This window comes from Euprymna scolopes, chromosome 10 (assembly GCF_053919585.1).
Source record: "Euprymna scolopes isolate OS-2025 chromosome 10, ASM5391958v1, whole genome shotgun sequence".
In the NCBI taxonomy this organism is placed as follows: Eukaryota; Metazoa; Mollusca; class Cephalopoda; order Sepiida; family Sepiolidae; genus Euprymna; species Euprymna scolopes.
Genome location: NC_136491.1, coordinates 156,184,680 through 156,208,042, shown reverse-complemented (window position 1 = coordinate 156,208,042; position 23,363 = coordinate 156,184,680). Strand labels below are relative to the sequence as shown.

Here is a 23,363-nt window from a genome sequence, read left to right as displayed (position 1 = left end):
CGGCCTTCATCAGGTGTTTTGTATCGAACTGGGGAACTGTCACTAGGATATATGGCCGAGTGGTCCTAGTCGTTGTATCAAAGTTTACAGTTACCCAAAGGTGCTGAGTTCAATACTGAATGAAGGCAGTGAAAAGTAACATTCAAAACAGAGAATCAGCAACTATGTCCCAGAGCCTAGCTGGAGTCCGAACACGGTACGCCCGTAATAATAATAAAGGGTTGGGTTCGAGACTCCTAATAAACGGTTCCCCAGTTCGATACAAAACACCTGATGAAGGCCGGAGGGCAAAACGGCCGAAACGTTGTGACAATAACAACCAAGATGAGGAAGTCAATCCGACAATCTCAATAAATTACTGTTTGATGAGAACCGTTTTTTTTTTTTGTTTTTTGTTTTTTTTTCAAATCATCTACTAGTTGGTCAATTGTGTACAAATCACGAGCGATAGGAGCCTTCTATCATGTCTGAAATTGACACGATGCTTAACGAGCAAGATTGGAGATGCACAACTGTACAACTGATGTTCTGTAACGATTAAAATTATGACAACAGGACCATTGCCAGAACCCTCAAAATGCAAATCCAGACAGTTCAATGCTTGAAGGTACAGCTCAAGGTAGTTTCCGGCCACAGTTATAGTCTTTGGTATGGTTTCAAGTGAGGGCCACATCACATCTTCAAAGTCGGCTTGAAAGTCAACACCAAAGTGTACCTGGCTGTGCTGAAGAGTGTGGTGATGCTTTAATGCAATCAGGTGGTCGCTTGCAGACTTCAGGAGTTCTGCAACTTTGTACCCTTCTCTCACTGATACCCCCCCCTTCTCCCCTGACCTAAACCCTGTGAACTATTTCGTTTGGTCATACATCGAGAACATCACCAACATGACCTCCTTGATTGCCACCATCCTCTGAGTATTTGCCGAGCTCCCGCTGCCACTTTTTGGAAAAGGCATGCTCCCAGTTCCGGACCCGTATTGAGGTGGTGATTAAGATTGAAGGCGGCTACATTGAATAGATGTCAGCTCTACTACATAATCAAGTTACCTGAACTGATTTTTTTTCAATAAAAATTTTAAAATAAAGTTGCAACGTTGTTTTCTTTAGGGCGACAATTTTATCGTTCCACCCTGTACATAAGAGGGAAAAGGAGGTTGAATGCAGACAAAGGATAAACAGTTCCAAAAATCTAATTGGATCGATTTCATCAACTTGTAAGGCATGTTCAAAGAGAAATTAAATGTGAAGGAAAGGATCATAGGTGCGTATCACAATACAATAAGGAAAATATAATCGATAATGGATTGATATAATTTTAGGTCATCTTATTGGAACATGGCGAAAGACATCCTCGTATGATAGATATTTTACCGTCTCCCTGTTTGACGCGGTCCTGGATATGACCTTAAACGACATGCAGTGGTGAAGCTCCATTGGGAAATGTGAAGTTGTCCCTTAGTTACCATTGCCCCCAGGTCCACTTTAGCCTGGAGTAGTAATACCTGTTAAGGCAGCTGGTACTACCAGATCATCTCTGAAGATACTGATTTCCTGACAAAAAAATGCACCAAATATTGATGTTATTGTTTTTCCTTCCCGTTTTTTTTTTTTGTTTTTTTTTTTATTACATTTTCACCCCAAATAAGGCAAATTGACACTTTGGTGGGGGGGGGGGGCTACTATCAGGGGCAACAACTACTGGGATACTATGTAGGGATTTGGGCAGCAAGATGTTGGTTCATGTTGCACTTGAACTTCTGCATGTCAGTACAGTTGAGGAAGCAGGGACCTGGAATGGAATTCCAAAGTCTAGCGGTTCTGGGGAAGAAACTACTGGAGTAGAAAGATCTTTTACATCTAGGGATTTCTACAGTGTGTGGGTGGGATTTTGCAGCCTGTCGGGTCTGTTCACATCGTGGGGCCACAAGTGCAATCATGTTTTGCAAACTCAAAAATAAAGTTTTCTTCTACAAAACAACCAAACCAAACACCATGAACAAATATTTGAAGATATAAACAATTCGAAGCATAAAATTTTTTTTTTTAAATTACTGAATTTTGCATAAAATAATCCTAAAAAAAGTTGATACGCAAAACAACCAAACAAAACCTATTTCTCAAAAAACCCACCAAAGATTTGGGTATGGTGGACTCTTGCAAAGAGCATTGACAACGAATTGTGTTGATATGATAAAAGGGAGATAACTCGTATTTCTTATATTTTTGGACATTCATGTCATCTACAGTTATTTATTTATTTATTTATTTATTTATTTTTTGATACCTGTCTCCTTATACTCTTTAAAATAGGTATGATGATCTATTCTTTCTCAGTCAAAAAAAAAGCTCGAATATCAATTAGATGCACTTATGTCTTTATTCATTGTACCCTATTTTTGTCTCTTAATACAAAAGATTTCTTGTTGGATAAAAAAGAAACAAGAAACCTACAACAGAGGAAACTAAGCAGAAAAAAAAACATGAAAATCCGCTCAGATGTAATTACATCCTTTCCATTCTTATCCAATTTGAAGTTTGGTTTTTCATCTTTCAAGAATGAACAGCGCAATGCTTTTAGTGAAGCTTATGTCAGACCTCCTCCTTATTTCTCCATCCTGCTCAGCATTCAAATCTGTTTGCTCTTTCTCTCACCACAAATCGAAATGAATCTCGATGTGGTTCAAGTCACCATGGAGATGTGATCCTAGTTTTCATCTGACACAATAATGGCATAATTACTGAGAAATCCCACCGTTTTTCTCACAAAATAAGCAACAAATACAAAAATGTCTGATTCCAACATATCCTTTTACGCAATGAACAAATGAAAATAGAAATACAAAGATGAAAGTCTATCTATCTATTTATCTATCTATCATACAAATGAAACTTTGTGTGCGAGTTAGTTCCCTATGGACTCAGAAACAGCTAAGCTGATTTTTATGAAATTTCAAGCAAATATACTTGTGTATCTGGTAGTGTTCTTAGATAGGTTTTGTATCGGAATGTCTTTGATAAATATTGATAATTGATAATCGAAAAAAATCTGGCGAAAGAAGACTCTAAAGAAATGAACCCTTTCTATCTGATTTTGTTTTTCAACAAAGCCATTCATTTCTTAGGTCTATTGCCTTCACCACAATTAAGGAACTCCACCCACTGTATGATAGCTCTAGAGAATACCAGAGGGAGCCTAACAGGTGCTACACCTTGCCCAAATGTGACCTGAAACTTTAAGTCAGGGGTGTTCATCTCCCTGAGGGATTATACATACTCACTTACGACTTATCTGAATAGGCCAATGTCGCTTAATTTTTGTGATCTAACAAGAATCAATGTGTCATTGTGATTATGCCGTATCTGCAATAAAAACAAGAAATACAATCTATATATCTATAAAACTGAAATTGTCTGTGTGTGTACATTTCCCTACCAAATTACTCTGTCAGTTTTCAGTCCACAGACTCGAGATTTGACATAAGGAGTATTGAGATTTAGGAAATTCTTTTTAATCAGTTTTCGGCTAGAAATTTGGCTTCAACGATTTGACTTTTGAAAACTCTACCAAACTCCTCCGCCAATTTTGGGTCTAAACACTTGGAATTTTAAATGTAGGTTCCTTGGACATGGATGAAACTTTTTAATTTGATTTGAGCCCAAAACAATAAATGTTAAGGGGTAAAAATTAGGGTCAAAGTCTTAAAAAAATTGACCTCTCAGCCAATTTTTGGTCTAAACATTTGAAATTTTACATAAAGTGTATTTAGACATAGGGCAAGCTTTTAATCGGTTTTTGGCCGAAAATTTGGCTACCAAGGGATCAAAGTTCAAAAGATTTGACCTTTGCGGTCTCTAGCAAACTATTCAGCAAATTTTGGGTTTAAACATTTGAAATTTTACATAAAGGGTATTCAGACATGCAGCAAGCTTTTTCTCATAATCAGTTTTGGCGTGAAAATTTGGCTGCCAAGAAGTCAAAGTTGAAAGATTTGACCTTTGCAGACTCTACCAAACTCCTCCGCCAATTTTGGGTCTAAACACTTAAAATTTTAGATGTAGGTTACCTGGACATGAGTCAAAGTTTTTAATATATATATATATATATATATATATATGCACATAAAGTTATGAACAGTACATAGGGCCCAAGCAAAGCTGGGTTGAACTGCTAGTACAACATAAACCTAAGTAATGTGGATCAGAATGCTGCTCAAAAGAGCAAAATGAAAGTTGATAAAAATTGGATGAGTTTATTCATATTATTCTTATCATAAATGATAATTTTTCGTAAGAATTCTGAAACTGAAATCAGGGTCAAAGTTTGCTCATCTTAGGCCTTCATACCTGCAGCCTAAGACAATATGAACAAAATTGCTGAGGTTAGGATGGAAGGTGGGGGAGATTCTTTCTAGAATACAGAATGAATGAGTCTCTTGATGAAATCAGAGAAAATCAATAGAAATGGCCTTGACAATCACATCAGCCACACACATTAAGAAAATTCTAAGATGATTGCAATCATGTCTCTTGTACTGACATGGGTGCAGCTCACTTTGATGTCAAAAATCAATCAATAAAAACCAATCTATCTTTATCAGAAATGCTCTGATCCCCTGTTGGCCCCAACTGAAATGAATTGCTCCTGTCTTGAGGAAGCATCCTACAAGCTTTTGGGACCGATGTTCTCTTTTGATTTGAAATGGAAAACTTGCATCAAATCCGTTGCCCAAGTTACTGGAATGGTTGGATCATTCTATCGCTCCAGTGGGTATATCACTTCCAATCCTCTACCTTTTTAAGAATCACATACGTTTTAAGATGGAGTACTACTCCCACATCTGGGGAGGAGCTACTCAGAGCACCCTCTTCTGCTTCAAAATCTAATAGATAATGTTTTTTTCTCTTCCTTACAACCTCTTTTTCACAGAAGAGATGTAAGTCTATCTTTGCTCTGTCATCATTTCTATGGCAGGTGTTCGAATGAGCTCCAATTTATGTCCCCCCCCTCCCTCCTATGTAAAACATTCACAACAAACACTCATCTTTCTACAACCACTACTAACAATTTCTAATCTGTGCCTAAAACTAAATGAAAATTCCATGAACAAAGTTTCTTTCGTAGAACTCTCCATTTGTGGAACACAATACAATGGGGCTGCTTCCTAGCTGACTACATGGTCGCTTTCAAGTTTAATGTAAACAAGTTGCTGTTGTGTCATCCTTTTAAATAGTCAAGTTCTCACAAATCTCCATCACCACCACCTACCCCTCCTCCTCCTCCTATATCACAATGGTCATTTGACACACATTAACCCTACCTCTCAAATTTGAATGTCCACCGACCGCAAATTTAAACGATTTGGGTTACTGCCTCAACATGCCCCCTTTCTGTAAAACACTGAATTATACCCACAGATTTCCTATTCCAGGTGCTAGTTCAGTCTATTTTACATGGGATTTTTTTTTTTTTTTTTGCACAAATCCAAATCATTTCGATTATTTGGACTACTGTTCTCATCTTGGACGGTATTCTCAAAACGTTTTGGCTGATGTAACCTCCAAACTTCTTCAGGTGTATCTTTTTGAACTTGGGAGTGTGCATGTAATTTCGGATGGAATCCATTAGTTAATCCATGGAGGTAGCATACTCTTCCATCAGCCATGAACAGATAGAAATCTTAAGCAATTTGCAATTGTATTTTTAGTATCACCCGCACTGAGGATTGAACCTTGTACCTTCAACCTTCAGTTCAACTGTCAGTTAGAACTCAACTTAGTACTTTATCTGTTAAACCACGGGTCCTTGTAAAGGTCAAAGGTTACATCAGCCGAAATGTTGTGAGAATAACACTCAAGATGAGAACAGTAGTTCAAATAATCCAAATTATCAATCCTTATCTAAAAAATTCAAAAACATTTATTGTAAATTATTTATTATATACAACAAATTGAACACACATTGCTAATTTATTCACAGCTGAGGGAAAATGTGGGTTTCATATCTCACGCACCTCCACAAATGTGGCAACAGTACTCCATCTTAAGATGTATCTGACTCTTACACCCATAGAAGATCTATTCAATGTTGCCTGGGATGCAATGAAATCATTTTAATTTTTTTGTTTGCTATTTCTTTTATTTAAGGTAGACAACTCCTGTTATATTCTACAATTTAAAATGATATTTTTGCTTATATTTATTTTTAGTTAAGACATTGATGTAGTTTGCTTAAAGCATTATGTAGTGTAAGTAAAGGTAATTTATAGAAGGCAATACCATGCCGAGATTTGACAGATCAACATGAACTGAAGCGAATATATATTTACAACTTTATATTTTATTTAAGTTCTAATTTTATTTATTCGATGTATTCTTGCTAAGTTGATTGGATTAAAATTTAATTCTTCAAAGAGATACAACTTTATCGTAACGATTAATTGCATATATGCACCCATATGCACATACACACAACACACATGCATATATTACTGCTGGGACGATTAATCAAAATCAGAAAAATCAAAACTTTTGGTGGTATCAGGATCGGAATCAGAAAAATTTGTACCAATTTCCCAAAGCCAAAAACGATTCCGTTAATTATCTTTTTTTTTTTTATTTGATTTTGTTTAAAGTAGAATTTTTCCTACCGCTGGTAGTAATAATAAAATAAATATTCATTGATTTTAAACTAAAATCTATAGATCACCCACTCACAAGTTTTTATCTTTTAGAAACTATTTTTACATTTGACATGTGTTTTTATGGTAATCAGAAAAAAATAAAAATTTTATAGTTAAATACTTGGAGATTTATAAAGAATTGGAATTGGTAATTGTATTAGAATCAGGAAAAATTTTGAAATTCTCCCATTACAAGTATATATATATATATATATATATATATATATATATATATATATATATATATATATATATCATACTTTGGGGTAATTGCGCCAACTAGCTAAACATGGTCCTTTGGCAACCACACATATAAAGAGCACTTTTTTAGTTGGCACAATTACCCTAAAGTATGGTATGTATGTATGTGTATATATATATATATATATATATATATATATATATATATATATATATATGTATATTTGTTGTGTATTAAAAAATGTTTCATATTAAGTCGCCTAGGTTGGGCTAAGTAATTTTGGTGATAAATTATAGTTAAATACGTTATTTTATTGTCAATAACATTGCGCAACAATAACAAATGAAAATTGGTTGGTCAGAAACAAAATTTGCAACATATTATTTTGGCACTTATTGGAAAGGCCTGGTCCAGCAAATCATGATGTGCTCTAGCAAAAGAAAGTCGATCCCAATTGTACTATTAAACCCGATTTTAATTTGAGCAAACATCCATCTAATCTGTAACGATTTCAGAAGATTAAATCTGAGCAGTATAGGATGATGTGAAACAACATTCAGAAATTTAAATGTAAGGGGAACAAATATCTTGCTGTCCAAGTCCCCACCCAGATTGTTTCCTATTACAGTAGCCATTAGTGGGATGTTCAATGCTTAATTTGTATCCAAATAATAGACAAAGTGTGTAAGTAGCCAATAAAGAAAGAAAACAAAACAAAGGATCCATGGCACAGTAGATAAAGTACTTGATAAAATTCAGTTGTAAAAGTTACACTCTTCTGGAGGTTGATGGTTCAGTCCTCAGTGCGGGCGACATCCAAAATACAATTGCGAATTACTTAGGACTTCTACTTTTACCCAGTCATGACTGATGGAACAAGAGCATGTTAGTTACCCTCATAGCTAAAATAAAGGTGCCCGTTCAAAATTCCCTGCAAATTTCAGAGTTCAACAGAAAGATTCCTGTGAAGAAGATTGGAGGTTGCATCAATTAAAATGTTGTGCAAATGAGACTCAAGATGAGAACAGTAGTCTGAAGAATCTAAATAGTAATACAAACAAAACAAAATTATTTCATCGATTTTCATGTTTTGCTGTTGATTTCTTTGTGACCATTTCGTCATATTCTTCTTACATACTAAAGATGCATAGAACAATTTATTGTTTGGATTTTAAAAGAATTCAAAGGGGAGATAATTCAAGTTTTTAGAGTTTATAATATTTAATAATTATTTTGATGTATTACGAAACTTTAATTTTGTAAAAAAAAAATTTTTTTTTTAATTCATACATTTTTATATAATGACTATTTTCATTCATTTCAAAATTTTCTTTTTGTTAGAGAGGCTGTTCAATAAAAAGTTTTAAAAAGTTTTTTTTTTTTTTGAGGGGGGATATCTTGTAGCAGATATTTCCCTGGTTTTTATTTCAGCTTTTCTTGCCCCTATTCTGAATTTGTAGAACATGAGCCGACATCAATGGACATCAAAGCTTTTTTATTTTTCATAGTATTTTCAAGTTAAATTTAATTTTTACAATATTTCTGTTTATTAAATTGTTAGATAATTTGCTAAAATAACTTTTCAAATTATTTAATCAAGTAAAAAAAAAAAAAATGGAATTTTTTTTTTTTTTTTACTTGATTAAATAATTTGAAATAAGAAAATTTTTTTACTTGATTAAATAATTTGAAATAAGAAAAATGATTTTTGATTAAATAATTTGAAATAAGAAAAATTTTTTACTTGATTAAATAATTTGAAATAAGAAAAATTTTTACTTGATTAAATAATTTGAAATAAGAAAAATTTTTTACTTGATTAAATAATTTGAAATAAGAAAATTTTTTTACTTGATTAAATAATTTGAAATAAGAAAAATGATTTTTGATTAAATAATTTGAAATAAGAAAAATTTTTTACTTGATTAAATAATTTGAAATAAGAAAAATTTTTTACTTGATTAAATAATTTGAAATAAGAAAAATTTTTTACTTGATTAAATAATTTGAAATAAGAAAAAATTTTTACTTGATTAAATAATTTGAAATAAGAAAAATGATTTTTGATTAAATAATTTGAAATAAGAAAAATTTTTTACTTGATTAAATAATTTGAAATAAGAAAAATTTTTTACTTGATTAAATAATTTGAAATAAGAAAAATTTTTTACTTGATTAAATAATTTGAAATAAGAAAAATTTTTTACTTGATTAAATAATTTGAAATAAGAAAAATGATTTTTGATTAAATAATTTGAAATAAGAAAAATTTTTTACTTGATTAAATAATTTGAAATAAGAAAAATTTTTTACTTGATTAAATAATTTGAAATAAGAAAAATTTTTTACTTGATTAAATAATTTGAAATAAGAAAATTTTTTACTTGATTAAATAATTTGAAATAAGAAAAATTTTTTACTTGATTAAATAATTTGAAATAAGAAAAATTTTTTACTTGATTAAATAATTTGAAATAAGAAAAATTTTTTACTTGATTAAATAATTTGAAATAAGAAAAATTTTTTACTTGATTAAATAATTTGAAATAAGAAAATTTTTTTACTTGATTAAATAATTTGAAATAAGAAAAATTTTTTACTTGATTAAATAATTTGAAATAAGAAAAATTTTTTACTTGATTAAATAATTTGAAATAAGAAAAATTTTTTACTTGATTAAATAATTTGAAATAAGAAAAATTTTTTACTTGATTAAATAATTTGAAATAAGAAAAATTTTTTACTTGATTAAATAATTTGAAATAAGAAAAATTTTTTACTTGATTAAATAATTTGAAATAAGAAAAATTTTTTACTTGATTAAATAATTTGAAATAAGAAAAATTTTTTACTTGATTAAATAATTTGAAATAAGAAAAATGATTTTTGATTAAATAATTTGAAATAAGAAAAATTTTTTACTTGATTAAATAATTTGAAATAAGAAAATTTTTTTACTTGATTAAATAATTTGAAATAAGAAAAATTTTTTACTTGATTAAATAATTTGAAATAAGAAAAATTTTTTACTTGATTAAATAATTTGAAATAAGAAAAATTTTTTACTTGATTAAATAATTTGAAATAAGAAAAATTTTTTACTTGATTAAATAATTTGAAATAAGAAAAATGATTTTTGATTAAATAATTTGAAATAAGAAAAATTTTTTACTTGATTAAATAATTTGAAATAAGAAAAAAATTTTACTTGATTAAATAATTTGAAATAAGAAAAATTGTTTACTTGATTAAATAATTTGAAATAAGAAAATTTTTTTACTTGATTAAATAATTTGAAATAAGAAAAATTTTTTACTTGATTAAATAATTTGAAATAAGAAAAATTTTTTACTTGATTAAATAATTTGAAATAAGAAAAATGATTTTTGATTAAATAATTTGAAATAAGAAAATTTTTTACTTGATTAAATAATTTGAAATAAGAAAAATTTTTTACTTGATTAAATAATTTGAAATAAGAAAAATTTTTTACTTGATTAAATAATTTGAAATAAGAAAAATTTTTTACTTGATTAAATAATTTGAAATAAGAAAAATTTTTTACTTGATTAAATAATTTGAAATAAGAAAAATTTTTTACTTGATTAAATAATTTGAAATAAGAAAAATTTTTTACTTGATTAAATAATTTGAAATAAGAAAAATTTTTTACTTGATTAAATAATTTGAAATAAGAAAAATTTTTTACTTGATTAAATAATTTGAAATAAGAAAAATTTTTTACTTGATTAAATAATTTGAAATAAGAAAATTTTTTTACTTGATTAAATAATTTGAAATAAGAAAATTTTTTTACTTGATTAAATAATTTGAAATAAGAAAAATTTTTTACTTGATTAAATAATTTGAAATAAGAAAAATGATTTTTGATTAAATAATTTGAAATAAGAAAAATTTTTTACTTGATTAAATAATTTGAAATAAGAAAAATTTTTTACTTGATTAAATAATTTGAAATAAGAAAAATTTTTTACTTGATTAAATAATTTGAAATAAGAAAAATGATTTTTGATTAAATAATTTGAAATAAGAAAAATTTTTTACTTGATTAAATAATTTGAAATAAGAAAAATTTTTTACTTGATTAAATAATTTGAAATAAGAAAAATTTTTTACTTGATTAAATAATTTGAAATAAAGAAAAATTTTTTACTTGATTAAATAATTTGAAATAAGAAAAATTTTTTACTTGATTAAATAATTTGAAATAAGAAAAATGATTTTTGATTAAATAATTTGAAATAAGAAAAAATTTTTACTTGATTAAATAATTTGAAATAAGAAAAATTTTTTACTTGATTAAATAATTTGAAATAAGAAAAATTTTTTACTTGATTAAATAATTTGAAATAAGAAAAATTTTTTACTTGATTAAATAATTTGAAATAAGAAAAATTTTTTACTTGATTAAATAATTTGAAATAAGAAAAATGATTTTTGATTAAATAATTTGAAATAAGAAAAATTTTTTACTTGATTAAATAATTTGAAATAAGAAAAAATTTTTACTTGATTAAATAATTTGAAATAAGAAAAATTTTTTACTTGATTAAATAATTTGAAATAAGAAAAAATTTTTACTTGATTAAATAATTTGAAATAAGAAAAAATTTTTACTTGATTAAATAATTTGAAATAAGAAAAATTTTTTACTTGATTAAATAATTTGAAATAAGAAAAATTTTTTACTTGATTAAATAATTTGAAATAAGAAAAATGATTTTTGATTAAATAATTTGAAATAAGAAAAATGATTTTTGTTGTAATTTAAATTTATCGTACAATGATTTATATCAGTTTGAAATATGTTAAGCATAAAAAACAAATAAAAAAAAAACATAGTTAATGACTGTTTTGCTAAAAAAAGTCTATTGGTGTTGTGGTCTATAAATATGGTATAGGGATATGTGAGCGAGAAAGTAAAAACCAGGGAGACATCTCCTCCAAGAGATCTTGTTTTTGTTGTTTAAAGTTGTACGTTTTCATATAAATACAAAAACATGCCTATTGTAATTTTTTTGCTCTTATATTCCTACTAGACTACCCGTGACCCGTTATGTTAGATTAGCTATGGAATTAATGTATGAGCGTGACACTTGTGACGTAAAGAAAATAGTTTTTTGTGACATAACAGAAATATTTCTATGAAAGTATATTAAAATGAAAAAAGAATATAGATAGATTTCTGGGAGTTGTTCTGTTTATAATTGTTTATTTTTGAAAAAATACCTTGCAGCCATTGAATTATAAGTGGTTTGCCATACTTATAGGTAAATGTGAACTGAACAGATACCATAATACTTAAAGTTAAATTCAAATTTTGATATATCTTAATTTAAATGTGAAAAAAAAAAACAATTGGGCTGCTGAAAATGTACACAGTAAAACAATACGTTTTATTGTCGCATTGATTATTTATTTGTAACACAGTTTAAAAAAACATTTTCGGAGTTATTTATTTGTTGGTAGTGTAGAAGAAAATGTATGAATGTTTTTAAGAAAGGTGTATTAAAAAATAGAGAATAAATTAAAAAAAAAAAAGGAAGGCGGTGGGTAAATCACCGTTGTAAAATGTTCTTATGGTTGCTAATGGGTTAAAGTAGATTTATTTGTAAGAAAATTGCATTAAAATAACTTAAACGTAATATGAAAATGAACGATGTAGAAAAAAAAAAGCAGAAAATATTAACAATTGTTTATTTGGATAATTTAAATGCAAAAAAAAAAATTGGGATGCTGAAAACGTACACAGTAAAACAGTAGGTTTTATTGTCGCGTGGATTATTTAGTATAATATATATATCTCATTTATGAAACAGGTCGATGATTATACATATTATTTGTAATCACGTTTTGTTTGCTTCCCATATCTTGAACTTTTTTATTCAATAAATTTAAGATATTCGCTTTTCTAAGGACGTCCGTTTGTTCGAACGAAGCCAGTTCAGCGATTTGTGTTTATTTGTTTACGCTGTTATGGGTTTATGTTTATGTACGCATGCGCAACCGGAAGTTGTAAACCGGATGTTGGCTTACAACACCAGATACAAAGTCATTTGAGTTTTATAATTATATAGATTTACTTGCCTTTCCATGAGGGCAGAGTTAGACACAAGGTCGGTTTTTAATGTGGGGAAAATTCAGCTCCCCAAAAGAGGCACTCTGGATAGGAACAAAAATAAAAATTGCCTCCGTCTTGAAGGATTTTTTGCACAAATCTCTAACAAATCTTTGAATTATCTCTCCTTCAACAATGAAAACCAAAATTTATCCTCAAAACCTAAAATACACACGTACCAAAAAAAAATTTTTTTTTTTTTCTTCCAAATTTTAAAAGAATAAAACTTTTTATTTCAGATTTATCTTCACTTACGCTACTATTCCTGCCCAAATGAGCAGCTGTGGATTGTCCGAATTCTCTTCATCGTTCCAATTTACTCTTTCGACTCCTTCCTCAGTCTTTTGTTCTTTAACAATGACAGCTATTATGTTTATGTGGACAGTATAAAGTATTGCTATGAAGGTAAGAAATTCTTCGTTAATTATTAAAAAAAAACAAATGGTTGCAACTACACTATAATAGCAAAATTAGGAAAACGAAAAATCAATTAAAGAAACAAAAAGCAATGGTATCTACTAACTTTTTGTGTCAATTTCATCTAAAAGCAATATCTACTTAATTGGCATGTCAGAAGTGCTTAAATATTACCGCATTATTTAAAAAAAACACGGTTTCAATCTTTATTATAAAAATCCATCACCATATTTCTTTGGGAAGATATATACATAACAAGGGAAGTAACACAATTTGCTTAAAAGATTGGCAATAGTTATATGCTATTTACCTCCCTTTTGAACTCCAGGTTTTTTTTAGCCAAACGTTATTTTAGCTAATTTTGTCAAAAAATGTTTTCTTTAATTGTTTTACCATCTTTTTTTCACAATTTTTGGATATATTCGTTACTGTGACATCACAATTAATGAGAGATCATTGGTTTGCCTTGAAATTCAATATTAAAAATTTCAAATTCTGCTATTATAGCGAAGTTGCACCAAAATATGCAAATTCAGTTTAAATCTAAACAAAGTCTAAATCATCATCGTCATCATCATAATCAATAATAATCAATCATCATCATAATAATTTTTTGGAATTCAGTGTGCTCCACATATCAGAGACCTTACACCTGCTCTCCATGTGGTGTGAGCCAAAAGGTTGACATTTGTCAGGTTGTAAGCAGTTATATCACTTTTTTGTTGATCCATCTTCTATATATATATATATATATATAATAGTGAAAATGTGTGTATGTATGTATGTTTGTATGTCTAGCAAAACTTTCGACGTAAGCCACAGATTTTCGCCATATAGGTATAATTTTCAAGCTCGAACCTTCAGCCGACAAATATCGAAAAATTAGCCCAAAACATTAATTTCTTCACCCTCAACCAGACCCATTTCTACCAGGAGGGGTTAAAAAAAAATCATATCTCCATGACAAGATGGCTTCTACGCATGCGTCAATATGCACAAAAGACGTTGTACATTAAATTCGTTTAAATATTCTTTACCTCCAGAGTAACTGATAAAAAGGACATAGCAGACTTATTAGCTGAAACCTTTTCCCAAAATTCATTCAATTAAAACCATAACAAAAAATTTATGACCATTGAACAAAATGCTGAATAGCACAAACTAAATTTTAAATCGAAAAACCTAGATTACAATAAACTTCTTAAATTAACCGAATTAAAAGATTCTATTAAAAGATCCCACAACACAGCCATAGGACCAGATGAAATCCATTACGAATTCTTGCAGCAACTTCCTGCAGAATCACTAAAACTACTACTAAGAACTTATAACAAATTATGGACAAAAGTTGACTTCCTAGACTTATGGAGGCAAACCACAATAATAGCAATCCCATAGACCAATCTCATTAACCAGCTATTTGTGTAAAATAATGGAGAGAATAATAAATGACAGGTTGGTTTTGTTTCTTGAATCCAACAACCTGATCTCCAACCTACAGTGTGGATTCCATAATAAAAGATATACAACCGATCATCCAACTGGAAACAGCTATAAGGGAAGCATTTATCAGGAATGAGTACCTATCAGCAATCTTTGTCTTGGAGAAGGTTTATGACTCTACGTAGAATTATGGAATAATGAGAGATTTGCATAATCTTGATTTAAAAGGCAGACTCCCACAATTTATAAAGTGATTCTTGTCTGACCGCAAATTTAGGGTTTGTATTGGATCCACTTTCTCTGACACCATGAGTCAGGAGGAGGGAATCCATCAAGGAAACCTACTATCCATGAACAACAGTGAAATGTTTGGACTCTGGCGTTGAAGGATCCTTATATGTAGATAATCTCCTGGTGTATTGCAGATCAAAATATTTACGCACCATTGAATACAAACTCCAACAATGCCTAAACAAACTGGACGAGTGAGCAACGGAAAATGGATATAGATTTTCCCAATCAAAAACTAAATGCGTACATTTTTGTCATAAGAGAAAACTTCACAACGACCCTACACTGAAACTCTGATTAACAATGATCCCCACTGTAGATGAAAATTTCTGGGATTAATATTTGATAAAAAAACTGACATTTATCCCCCACCTGAAGAACCTAAAAAGTAGTTGCAATAAAAGATTACAACTACTACATGTGATAGCTCACACAGAGTGGGGAGCAGACCTAGAAACTTTAGTGAAATTATATAGGATATTAAGTAGATCTATACTAGTTTATGGTAGTTTTATATACCAATTAGCTAGAAACTCATACCTAAAGATTTTAGATCCAATCTACCATGTAGGCCTGAGATTAGCACTCAGTGCTTTTAGAACATCCCCAGTTGAAAGTCTTCATGCAGAGGTTAATGAAATTCCTTTAAATATAAGGAGTCACAAACTGGGTGTACAATATTACACTAAATTAAAAGAACACCCAAATTATCCAGCATACGAAATTACAATCAATCCAAGATATAAGGAGTCATTGGAGAAAAAAAACAAAAAAAAACTATAAAATCATTTAGTCTTCGAATGGAATCAATACTGCAGGAATCAGAAATGCCTGTTGAAAATATCCAGGAACACATTCTACCTGAAACTACACCGTGGATTTTCAAAAAAACCAAAGTAATTCTAAAATTAAACAAGCTCCCAAAAGCAAAAACCCAACCTCATACCTACCAAGAAAATAAAAAACGGTGATATTGTTCTGAAATATCTTAACCATTTACAAATTTTTACTGATGGCTACAAAGATTACAGTAGAGTGTCATGCGCTGTCATTTCAAATAGAACAACTCTAAAAAAAATCCCTTCCAGCAGAACATTTCATTTTTACTGCTGAATTAATGTGCCATCGACCTCGTTCTCAATATCTTTGAAAAAAATAAACATAAATTCCCAATATTTTCAGATTCATTCTTTGTTCTAACATCACTAAATAACAAAATTCGAAAACTCTCTAATTATCAAACTACTAAACAGAATCAACTCCTTATCTGAAAACAAATAATCATATGCTGGATTCCAAACGACATCAGAATAAAAGGAAACGAAAGAGTTGACTTGGCAATCAAATCAGCTCTAAACTTGAACCCGATACAATTAACATTTCTTACACTGACTTTCAACAAAATATCAATCAACCAAATATTTTATGCAAAATGGCAGCAGCAATGGAATAACAACACAAATAACAAACTATATCAAATCAAACCCATACTGGAAGAATAGAGATCAACTCCTAGAAAATCAAGAAGCAACCAATAGTCATATCTAGAATATATATTGGCCGTACAAAACTCATGCACTCCTTCATACTTATACAAGAGCAGCAACCACAATGTCCATTCTGTCAGAAAACTTGCACAGTCAAACATCTTTTTGTAGAATGTAAAGCCCTTGATACCGCTAGAAAACAATATCTAAAATCTAACAATATGAAGAATATCTTCGAAAACAACTGCTTGGACAAAATTCTCTCCTTTTTGAAAAAACAAGACTATTCTGAAAAATATTTTTAAAAAAGGGAGGGGGAGGCTTCTTTTTTTTTTTTTTTGGCATTAAATAAATTAATGAGGTTCGATATTCTGGTTAAACATCTCATCAAGCAAACAAACAAAACAAAATTAAGAACTTCTCTCTACAAAACAACTCAACTAAACCTTATGAATAAATATTTGAAGATATAAATACCTTGAAGCCCAAATTATTTATAATTTTTTTTATGGTTAAATTCAACATAACCGAAAAAGATTAAAAAAAAACAAGAAAACTAAACTGAACACCATGAATAGGTACTTGAAGAAATAAAAATTAGAGCATAATAAATCTTTCCTTTTCAAAATCACTGGATTTGGCATTAAATAACCCGAAAAGGGTTAATATGCTGTAAAACAAAAGTAAGCAAGCAACCCACTAACAGTCTTTATTTTCCCCGGATTACTTTATAAACAATTTAATGGAAGGCAAATTAATTTGGAAGAGAATCGTTAAGTAGTTCGAAAGTCAGTATCCATTTTTTTTTTTTTTTTTATGATAAGGGTTAATAAATGTAGACTGCAACTTGGGTAAAGTTTAAAATGATGGCTCAGAAAGAACTTATTTACATTAAGCTTGAAAACGGCCATGTACTAGGAAGCTGGGAAGCAGCCCTGGTATTGTTTTTGTTTGTTTGTTTTTTTTTACTCACATTCACCCTAACAAAGCACATCTTCACTTGAACATAAGGGACTACTATTTCGGAACATGCCTAGGAAAGATGATGTTGGTTTATGTTACATTTAAACCTCTGCATATCAGTATAGTCAGGGAAGTAGGTAGCAGGAAGAGAATTCCAAAGTCTAGCTGTTCAAGGCAAGAAATTGTTAGAGTAAAAAGCTTTCTAGCATTTAGGGATCTCATCAGTGAAGGGGTGTGATTTTGTTGCTAAGTGGGTTTTTCAGAATATATATGTTGAGGGGGCACAAGTGCAATGAGTTCATCAGAGCACATTCCATTAAAATAATTATAAAACAGGCACTGAGATACAACATTGCAGCAATGAGACAGTGATTGGAGCTAAGTTGACAAAGTGGGATATATTAGATTGAAGACTTTTTGGGGGGCCCAATCCAAGAGGGAGAGACTAGTGGTAGATGCACCAGGCCAGATGTGGCAACAATACTCCATGCATGGGCGAATGGTGGCTTTGTAGAGGTACAGCATACTCTCGGGTGTGAGTAGTCTTCTAGCACGATAGAGGAACCTATCTTCTTTGCAGCAGCCTTCGCAATGTCCCCAATGTATTTGTTCCAGTTCATATTGCCTGCGAATGTTAAGCCGAAGAGTTTGAATGAAGAATTTTTAGAAAGGGTGTTCCACAAATGGACAGTTCTTGAAAACAATCAATACTATATTGAAGACTGTCAGTCGTGATTTAATTTTTGTTATAGTCAATCCTCCATTTATGCTGATTTCTAAATAGTATGGTGTTTAGGTCTGCCTTGGATGGAGACAGTGACAAATGGACAGGCGGATAATGTTTGTTTTTTGAAACAAGGAAATTTAGTTTTTGTCTGCATGTAAATTTGTGTAAATATTTTCTTCAAAGATTTTGTAAGTCATGATTTTTATAATGAAAGAAAGAGTATAGATTGTAGTTTTTTTTTGTTTTTTTGGCATGAAACCACCCCAACCATTAACCTCTCCTCTCCAATTCATTCACCCACCCACGCGATTTCTGATACTCGGGCCAGTCAGGCAGGCAAAACTCTCAATGAATCAATAAATAATGAACTGTGCAGAACAAATAACAATTACTGCAGTCTAAATCTAACAACCATTATTTTAAGTCCAATCAAATCATGAAGAGACCATATGTCTCTCACTTTTCCTCCCTCTTCCCCATCTCTCTGTCTCTGTTTTCTATCTGTCTCTCTCTCTTTTGTCTCTCTCCCCTCTCTCTCTTTTGTCTCTCTCCCCTCTCTCTCTTTTGTCTCTCTCCCCTCTCTCTCTTTTGTCTCTCTCCCCTCTCTCTCTTTTGTCTCTCTCCCCTCTCTCTCTTTTGTCTCTCTCCCCTCTCTCTCTCTTTTGTCTCTCTCCCCTCTCTCTCTCTCTTTTGTCTCTCTCCCCTCTCTCTCTCTTTTGTCTCTCTCCCCTCTCTCTCTCTTTTGTCTCTCTCCCCTCTCTCTCTCTCTTTTGTCTCTCTCCCCTCTCTCTCTCTTTTGTCTCTCTCCCCTCTCTCTCTCTTTTGTCTCTCTCCCCTCTCTCTCTCTTTTGTCTCTCTCCCCTCTCTCTCTCTTTTGTCTCTCTCCCCTCTCTCTCTCTTTTGTCTCTCTCCCCTCTCTCTCTCTTTTGTCTCTCTCCCCTCTCTCTCTCTTTTGTCTCTCTCCCCTCTCTCTCTCTTTTGTCTCTCTCCCCTCTCTCTCTCTCTTTTGTCTCTCTCCCCTCTCTCTCTCTTTTGTCTCTCTCCCCTCTCTCTCTCTTTTGTCTCTCTCCCCTCTCTCTCTCTTTTGTCTCTCTCCCCTCTCTCTCTCTTTTGTCTCTCTCCCCTCTCTCTCTCTTTTGTCTCTCTCCCCTCTCTCTCTCTTTTGTCTCTCTCCCCTCTCTCTCTCTCTTTTGTCTCTCTCCCCTCTCTCTCTCTCTTTTGTCTCTCTCCCCTCTCTCTCTCTTTTGTCTCTCTCCCCTCTCTCTCTCTCTTTTGCCTCCCTCCCCTCTCTCTCTTTTGCCTCCCTCCCCTCTCTCTCTTTTGTCTCTCTCCCCTCTCTCTCTTTTGTCTCTCTCCCCTCTCTCTCTTTTGTCTCTCTCCCCTCTCTCTCTTTTGTCTCTCTCCCCTCTCTCTCTTTTGTCTCTCTCCCCTCTCTCTCTTTTGTCTCTCTCCCCTCTCTCTCTCTTTTGTCTCTCTCCCCTCTCTCTCTCTTTTGTCTCTCTCCCCTCTCTCTCTCTTTTGTCTCTCTCCCCTCTCTCTCTCTCTCTTTTGTCTCTCTCCCCTCTCTCTCTCTTTTGTCTCTCTCCCCTCTCTCTCTTTTGTCTCTCTCCCCTCTCTCTCTTTTGTCTCTCTCCCCTCTCTCTCTTTTGTCTCTCTCCCCTCTCTCTCTTTTGTCTCTCTCCCCTCTCTCTCTCTTTTGCCTCTCTCCCCTCTCTCTCTCTCTTTTGCCTCTCTCCCCTCTCTCTCTCTTTTGCCTCTCTCCCCTCTCTCTCTCTTTTGCCTCTCTCCCCTCTCTCTCTCTTTTGCCTCTCTCCCCTCTCTCTCTCTTTTGCCTCTCTCCCCTCTCTCTCTCTTTTGCCTCTCTCCCCTCTCTCTCTCTTTTGCCTCCCTCCCCTCTCTCTCTCTTTTGTCTCCCTCCCCTCTCTCTCTCTTTTGTCTCCCTCCCCTCTCTCTCTCTTTTGTCTCCCTCCCCTCTCTCTCTTTTGTCTCTCTCCCCTCTCTCTCTTTTGTCTCTCTCCCCTCTCTCTCTTTTGTCTCTCTCCCCTCTCTCTCTTTTGTCTCTCTCCCCTCTCTCTCTCTTTTGTCTCTCTCCCCTCTCTCTCTCTTTTGTCTCTCTCCCCTCTCTCTTTTTAACGCTTTCTCTTTATACTTCTTACTTTTCTCTCTCCTCTTCTCCTCCCTGTTGTCTTTCCTCCTCCCCATTGTCTTTCTTCCCCTCCATTGTCTTTCTTCTTGTCTCTCATCTCGTCTCATCTTTCTTCAAGTCTCCTGTCACTCCTTCCACCCCATTCCCTCTCATCATTCCTTCCACCCCTGTCCCCTCTTCCTTCTTTCTCTTATCCCCTCTCTGTCTAGATTGAAGACAGATTAACATTTTTGGGTAGATATCTGGATGGACTTTTTATATATATTTCAGCAAATGGGGGGGGGGTCAAGTCGAAGTTGGCCTTTTGGGCATCTCATGATCAGTTTGGTTTTCTGAGGTGAGACATTGAGTTGAAGTTTGTATGCCTTTACAATTAAAATGTCCCTTTGCGTCCTCAACCAATGGTTGAACAAAGCATTCTCACTTCACATTCATTCAAGCAAAACAAGCATCATTGTAATCCCCCAAAGAATAACACGTTTTCAACAAAAATTGCGAGTTTGGATGGAGAATCTTTTCTTGTGCAAGACTGATTGGGACCATATTGCCGTGACCAATGATGGAATTGAGGAACGATCTTGAATCAGCACAACACAGCACAGATGGTGATGGTCTGTGCGGTGAAAGAAACTAGAAGGAAGAAAACATTTACATAAATTTACACATAGATCAACTATGGCCAAAGAAGATGCGAAATGACTCAAACATAGACTGCAACATCAAGCAATGCGACATGGTAACAAATGATGATTTTATGAGGAAATTCACTTCATACTGTTAGGGTTTAACCAACATGCAACCCAGATCTGATTAGGGAAAGACACTTCAACACTTTATTTACCTTCTTACCAGAAGGTGAGACGCAAGGTCAAGTGTTTGATGAATGTGTTTGTTGGAATGAACTGAATTTGAACTTGGCATAGCAAGATTTTTACTCTGTTGTTAACAAAAAAGTTATCCCCAAAAGTGTTGTGGTATCCACCTTACAGATAACAATGAACTCTCCTACTTACTATAATATATGCCTCTCGATGTTATGTACAAGTTATGCACACTTGATAATCGGAATGCTATGTAATCAATTTCTTTATTTGCTGTATTTTTTTTTTTTTTTTTTTTTAGTATATTTTCTTTCCAATAAATACATTTTTATCCTTTAAATTAAAATTTTAGTAATTAACCCTTTATGACCTGAATTATGATGTAGGTGGTTAAAAAATATTGTTAATTTTAGTTAGTTTAAAGGGTAATGATACTATGATTGTATTCGAACTGAAAAATTATAAAGTTGAATAATTAAACTACCACTGAGAATTTTTGCATTTCATAAACTTAGCTTGATTATTATCCATAATGCTTGCAAAAAAGTGTTTGACAACACGAAATTCTCCACTCTCTGAGACAGATGGAGGCATACTGAATGTAAGCAAATGACAGTTGCAATCTGAAGGTATCTAACATCTACCCAGATACTCAACTAATATGTACAAGGTGTGTTTGAATCAATTCACACTTTATTTATGCCGTTATATTCATTTACTTATGACTGAACGAATTAGTTCAACCAAGTCATAAATTAAATCACTAAATAAATTGTTCCAGAATATCAACATTTGTAATTCTGAATTCTTACCCTTGCCATGCAAAACAATAGAAAAAAAATGCCGCTTGTAGATAAAACATGGTTTATTATTTACTAAAAGAGATGGAGTCTATTCATGCATTTATATAAAAGGGTCATACCCACAAGTAATCCTCTCATAATATTCTTCATTATTAACTCAACAACCCAATTACGTCATTAACTGTTGTGGTGTCCACCTTACGGATAATAATGAACTCTTCCATTTACTATAAAAATCAGAAAAATATGCCTCTTGGGGTTAAGCACACGTGGCAGTTGGACTGATGTATAACCACTCTCTTTGTTTTATTTGTTTTTCATTTCAATATATTTTATTTTCAATAAATACACAGTTGTCTTTCTTCCGAATCCTCACCGGTTCACAACAAAGAGAGATGCTTACAGCACCTGATATTCCTAAGCAGTCACCCATCTAAGTACTAACCAGGATATACATTGTTTAACTTTAGTAATCAGACGAGGACCGAGTTTTCGATGTGATTTGGCCATAAAAAATTAAGTGTATTAATAACAACTCTCACAATCATTTCATATCAAACAAAATTTCAACAAGAAAATAACATCTACAATCATTATTGTCTGCTTCCAATGGAAATACAACTATTAGACTGCTTGTGTTATTGTACGGGGGGGGGGTCATTCTGAAAGTAAAGCCTCAAATTTTTTTAACTCAAAAAGTCAAAGGTTGTTCGTTTTAATAATATTCGTATTATTAAAACGAACAACCTTTGCTTCAGAATGTATTTTTCTACATAGTCACTATCATTCTCAATGCACTTTTGCCAGGAATTCAATGACGCATCTTTGCTTCTGGTACTTGTTCATGATCAGGTTGCTTTCTGATAGTCTCACACCGTCAATATCTTCAATAAAGAGATGAAACTTTCAGGTCATGAATATCTGCAACAAAGAGATGAATCATCATAACAATGCAATTTACAATCCCCTCTAATCTATTTGGACAGAATAAAAATAGGAGGTATTACTTTTGGAACACCCCTCATCTTTTTTTTTTTTTTAATTAAAATCTTATTTGAATTGTCTGTGAGATAATGATCAAATCATTTCCAACCTCATTTCACTTAAAATAATTTAATCAACTGAAATAAGAATTAATTATAGGATAGGTCTTGTATACTAAAATTCTTGGTTCTTGTCCAGAATTCCCTTTATATTAAAAAACAATTTCTTTTAATCTGCATTATGTACGTACTCTTGATGGAA

At 31.8% G+C, this 23,363-nt stretch overlaps 1 protein-coding gene across 6 annotated transcripts in view; it reads left to right on the top strand.

Annotated features, from left to right (window-relative positions):
* The window catches only part of LOC145286326 (transmembrane protein 184B-like), a 254,925-nt gene that overhangs the window by 207,521 nt on the left and 24,041 nt on the right, over positions 1 to 23,363 (top strand). For all 6 annotated transcript variants that reach the window (XM_080135250.1, XM_080135255.1, XM_080135252.1 and 3 more), the window contains one exon: positions 13,260 to 13,425. In XM_080135250.1, the coding sequence (XP_079991376.1) occupies positions 13,260 to 13,425 (166 nt within the window). The remainder of the gene's footprint in view (positions 1 to 13,259; positions 13,426 to 23,363) is intronic.